At 45.3% G+C, this 5,940-nt stretch overlaps 1 protein-coding gene across 1 annotated transcript; it reads left to right on the forward strand.

Annotated features, from left to right (window-relative positions):
* Positions 1-1,182: 1,182 nt before the first annotated feature.
* LOC105039317 (B-box zinc finger protein 32) lies at positions 1,183-2,302 on the forward strand. The gene is given in 2 exon segments (XM_010915432.4): positions 1,183-1,571; positions 1,574-2,302. Coding segments are annotated over 2 exon segments (720 nt in total). The 5' UTR covers positions 1,183-1,366; the 3' UTR covers positions 2,089-2,302.
* The last annotated feature ends 3,638 nt before the right edge of the window (positions 2,303-5,940 follow it).

Genomic DNA, 5,940 nt, shown 5'->3' on the forward strand with positions numbered 1-5,940 from the left:
TCCGCATGAAACGTATGATTAACGCTGCCAGCCAATCCATCGTAAAGTTGGCCCTTCTTAACATTTATCCAGCGTTGAAGTATACTGAATGTCAAAATGCGTAGAAGCTTCTCGATGCCTACCGTACTCCAATAAAAATGCATGGCTATTGGCGAGGATCACACCACGCAGACAAGCTTGAGGAAGCTGAAAGCTAGTTAAGAAGTAGACAAAAAAATAATTAACTGCACTGACTAATCAAATTACCATATAGACCGAGTAATATCTGAAAAGTGTTGCTTACCTTTAGCTCTGGGCGAATAATCTCTGTTGCGTGGCCGTGTGGTTAACGCTTGCTTTTTCAAGAGGATGGTGGACTAGTAATAGTTCTTGAATATTAAGACAGCGGAACCTGCAATCATTTATTTTTTGCGTCTTGGATATTAGTGATACGCTTACGAATCTATCTAGCCTAACAATCTATAATTGTCCTTCTCATGAAACAGTAACTTGATTCTCGTAGGAAGTGACAAAATTTATTTTCATCCATAGATTATTTGAAAAGTAAAATAAATAATAGAAAAAAAAAAAAGATTACCCACTAAAAGATATCAAAATGACAAAGATGTATAAATAAAAATATCTTGCACAAGACAAGAAGGGCGAATTTATGTTCTAATAAATTTAAATTACCAATTTGATACTATAGAAACACATGATTGCAGTTATCTTAACGGTGACAAACACTTTTTTTTCTCCTTACTATTTATCAATTTTAGCACTTACACATTTATTGCTAATATCTAATTTTTAATATATATATTATTATTATTTATTTTTATTTTAGATTTTAAATCCGCTTTAACAGAATCATTCCCGTGCACGATCTTTTACATGCCGTTTCCCGGTTACATACCCGTCACCTTGTCCACCCATTCAAAAATTAGAAATGGCTTCTTCGGGGGGCAAAAAAAAAAAAAACCACAAAAATATAAACACTTCGAGGGAAACGAGGTATGTGGACGGCGAGCGCTCTTGGACCACAACGAATGGTCTATTCTTTTCCTTCTTTATTTTAATTCCGTTCCCTCCAATCAAAAATTCAAAATCTACATCAAATAATTCAGCCATTGAATTATAAATTAATATAATATAATATATATAATTAGAAACAACCAAGTCCATGGAAGCGGTCCATCCGGTCACAACCTCCTCCCTCGGTTTTCCCCAAAGGCGGTTCCCGGTTTTTCCCCAAAACCGCCATCATCGCCTCAGATCTCTCTATCCAATGCTCCTCTCCAGTATAAAGGTCCCGCCTCTCTACTCTGCCATCTCTCCGCTACTGCTACTGTCTCCTCCGCTTTGGAGCCACTTATAGGGATTAGGGATGAAGCCGCGGAGATTGTGCGAGCTCTGCGAGGGAGAGGCGGCGGTCTACTGCGAGCCGGACTCGGCGTTCCTTTGCTGGGCCTGCGACGCTGCCGTCCACGGCGCCAACTTCCTGGTGGCCCGCCACGTCCGGCGGGTCGCCTGCGCCAAGTGCTGGTCCGTCGACGCCGGACGTCTCATCTCCGGCGCCGGGTCCCCTCCGATCCCTACATCTGCCGATCCTGCGACCCAGATCCCGCTTCCTCCCCGTCCTCGTCTTCTTCGACGAGCTCTTCTTGCCTGTCCAGTGCTGAGTCTTCCGTGGCGCCGGCGAGGGAGGAGGAGAAGAAGGTCCGCCGCCGCCAGCGGTCGGGGAGGCGGGTGCGGATGCGGGAAGAGGTGCACGAGAGGGCGGAGGGGATCCTGGCGAGCTGGAGCCGGAGGATGGGGCTGAGGGGAGGACAGCGGTGCGTCGGAGCGGCGGCGCACGTGCTGAGCGCGTGCCCGAGGGTGGTGGCGGCGTTGCCCTTCCGGGTGGCCCTGGCGGCCGCGCTGTGGTTCGCCGCCAAGCTCAGCGAGGTGGCGGAGGGGACGGGAGGTGCGGCGCTGGAGGCGGTGCTCCGGCGGCTGGAGGCGGGTTCTGGTGTGCCCGCGAAGCTTATCGTGCTGGCCGAGGCCCGGCTTGCGCGGGCCGCCAGCCGGACCCGAGTCGTTGAGGAGGGCTGGGCCGAGTGCTCGTAGCGAGACATCGACACGTATCCCCTTTTCCAACAAAATCAAGCATCTTTATGTGGTGGATTTTGGTCCAGAGGGAAGCTTGGTGGATGCTCCAAGGAAACGGTAGTGGTTTACTTTATTGAGTATACTCTTAAATTGGACCGGGCACATCTTTTTGTCAAAGCAAGCATATGATCGTAGCTCTGATGAGATAAAGATGAGAATTAGTATTTAGTTACGTTTGATTGTTTCATTTCTAAATGGCTCGGAAAGTTTCCTTTTTCTTTTGTCCCCGCGCCCACCAGAGATCAGCATTTCATTTGATGGCGTAAGTTTGAAACTATAATGACATTTGAACCTGTCATTCACTTTGCTTGACTTGATCCCTGGACCAGCTTTGATCGAGCTTCAGGTGGTGTTTGACCACTAACTTATCTAGAATGTACGTGGATGGTTTTGATTAGTTTGATTAGGACTCATATTACACCTCACCCCCTAATCAAAAGGTATATAGACATTGTAACTGCTGAAATCGAGTCTCATCCACATGATAGAATGGGAAGGCTCCCTATAGTACAGACGCATCGCAATTCTCATGCTTTCCATCCCACGGCCACTCCTCGTGTCCGTGGAAGATTAAGTGACGTACACAAAAAAGATAGGGCTCAGGTCTGGGCTTTCTGACGTGTTCATTTTAAACAGAAGCTGATCTTTATCCCCATGCTGAAGTTGTGGTAGATTAACATATTTTTTGAAATATATGAAAGAATGATAAAAAAAATAGGTTATTGCTCGGTGCAATGGTAAAATGGTTAAGTTGGCAAGTTTACCGATTCATATTCAAGTCTTGGAACTCTGCGGCAGTCCAATTAATTCGATTGGCTTCTCGCAAAATACAGTATATAGAAGCATTTTCAAATTGATGAGATGGAGATTTCCATTGTACGACCGTAGTCGGGAATGTAGACTTGTAGTGGTCCATCAGCGTAACGGTAGACTTGGTCCAACCAAAAACAAGTGGCAGGAACTTCTGCAGCCAAGGCGAACCATTCAAAAACAAGTGGCAAGACAAGTGATCAAGAGCAACGACACCATTCCGAGCAATTTGATCAACAAGAATTGGAGGAGCAACAGTGTTAAACTTAACAGTACCTACTGGTGGCTACCAATACACCCACACATCTTTTTAAACAAAAAAGAAAATCAAAAGAAGATAGAAATGCTGAGTCTCACAGAGCATGTCTAGCTTTTTGATGTCCATATTTTGCCAGACTTCTTAGGACATTCAAAGAAAAAAAAAAGAAGGCAGCAATCTAAAAGCCCATTCAATATCCAAATAAAACATTAGGAAAGGAAGACGACTACAAACGTTTTAGAAGAGGCTGTTTTGATCTGCGACTAGATTCTTGCTAGAAGATGAGATACAATTGCACTTTTCAAGGGCTCCTCGGAAAGTTTCTGCGATAGATGGGAAGGAAAGCGACGAATGGGTAGAAAGCGACCGAGCCAGAACATGAGAGGGAGAGGAATGGGGGTCGCCAGGCTCCATCCTTGCTCCCACAACCTCCTGTGATCTCTTTCTTCCTTTTCCTGTCCCTCGAGATGTTATCAAACACAGTCAAAGGGTCTGCTTGCATTGGGCTGGATTTCGTGCAGGAATCGGACATGTTGGTCCGCTCCGGTCCATATTCTTTTAAAGACCCATTCAAATCTTAGCTTAAATCCTATCTTCTATTTGTCTGTGGAAATTAAAAAAAAAAAAATCTATGGAAGCCTTTTTTTTTTCCCCCTCCACATGATTTGGTTTGTAGGGGTATTGGGTTGATATAAGCCCTACTTAAATAGATTATTCACTCCATTAATCCAACAAGAAATCTAGCCCAAACCTGCTAGATTTCTCAAATGGGCCCTAAGTATCTTTGTGATCCTAAGAGCTCCCTTTCCTCTTGCTGGGAATCATCTTGTAGGATCTACAGAAGTGCCTAAACAGGTCTTAAAATTTCTTCCTTTCCCTTGCCAACTTTTTCTCAACATTAATCAAAGACAAAGTACTCTTTAAACCGATGGTATTGCCTCGCACTTTTCATATTAGTTTTATCTCCATGTTAGCCTAATAGTAGTCCAACATGAGCCTACAATATATTCAATAAGACTTTATTGCCAATCATAAGTTGACATGTGACATAGCATGGACCAGTTTCAGCTGGACTTAAATTTCTAGGTTGATTCAAATAAACAAAGCCTATGGATGGTTCTCCACTCGACTCCAAACTCTAGGCCCCAAATTCAATACGGACTCTTCGTCTATAAAAATTGCTCAAGGCCTTAGATATGGTTATTAAGCTACAAGCTTTGTACTTCCTCTCATTTTTCATATTTCTACATTTCTTGTTCCCCAATGTCCTATCCAACTTAAGCACCAGCGACTCCTCAAACGGATTAGCTCCCACGACCTTTGAGCTTTTCTTCTTTCTCTGTGTGCAGGTCTTCTAACACGCATTAGCTCTTCCTCTTCTATAGAGATCCACTAGCCACCTTTCACGCTGATGCTTCAAATCATCAAGCTAGATTCTTGTTGCTATTTAAATCGGTTAGGATCGGAAGACAGACATCTGAAAATCTCGAGCGAAGATGCTGATGCTGGAGTCACCTACAAAACAAGTCCCAAATCGAAGGTTGAGGTTTCGGCAAGGACCCTCCAACGCTCAAATCAGAAAAAACAAAGAACAAAAAAACAGCAATGGTATTCTGAGGATCTGATTAGTTATCTTTCTGGAGGTTCTCTAAAGGTCTCCCTCCACTTCTCGCGTGATTCGGACTTTGCTGGGGTCTAGTAAGTTAGCCCCGTCTCGAAGTCGTCGAGGTCTTCTCGAGGGTTTGATAAGTTAGCCCTCCAAAGATTTCCTAAGGATCTCCCTCCACTTCTCGTACGACTCAGACTTTGCTGGGATCTGGTAAGTTAGCCCTGCCTCATCGAGGTCTTCTCGAGGGTCTAGTGGGTTAGCCCTCCGGAGATTTCCTAAGGGTCTCCCTCCGCTTCTCGCACGACTCGAACTTTGCTAGAATCTGATAAGTTAGCCCCACCTCGAAGTCGTCAAGGTTTTCTCAAGGGTCGGGTAAGTTAGTCCTCCGGAGGTTTTCTAAGTTTCTCCATCCGCTTCTCGCGTGACTCGGACTTTGCTAAGGTTTGGTAAGTTAGCCCCACCTCCAAGTCGTCGAGATCTTCTTGAGGGTCTGGTAAGTTAGCCCTTCGGAGGTTTTCTAAATGTCTCCCTCTGCTAATCACGCGATTCGAACTTTGTTGGGGTCTGGTAAGTTAGCCCCACCTCGAAGTCGTCGAGGCCTTCTCGAGGGTCTGGTAAGTTTGTCCTTCAGAGATTCCTTAAGAGTCTCCCTCCGCTTCTCACGCGACAAGGGCTTTGCTGAGATTTGGTAAGTTAGCCCCACCTCAAAATCGTCAAGGTCTTCTCGAGGATCTGGTAAGTTAGCCCTCCGGAGGTTTCCTAAGGATCTCCTTCTGCTTCTCGCGTGATTGGGGTTTTGCTAGGATCTGGTAAGTTAGCCCCGCCTCAAAGTCGTCGAGGTCTTCTTGAAGATCTGATAAGTTAGCCCTCCGGAAGTTTTCTAAGGGTCTCTCTCCGCTTCTCGCATGATTCGAACTTTACTGGAGTCTGGTAAGTTAGCTCTACCTCAAAGTCATCATGATTTTCTTGAGAGTCTGGTAAGTTAGCCCTCCGGAGGTTCCCTAAGGGTCTCCCTTCGCTTCTCGTGGGACTCGGACTTTGCTAGGGTCTGGTAAGTTAGCTCCGCCTCGAAGTCGTCAAGATTTTCTTAAGGATCTGGTAAGTTAACCTTCCGGAGGTTCCCTAAGGGTCT

Source organism: Elaeis guineensis, chromosome 1 (assembly GCF_000442705.2).
Source record: "Elaeis guineensis isolate ETL-2024a chromosome 1, EG11, whole genome shotgun sequence".
NCBI lineage: Eukaryota > Viridiplantae > Streptophyta > Magnoliopsida > Arecales > Arecaceae > Elaeis > Elaeis guineensis.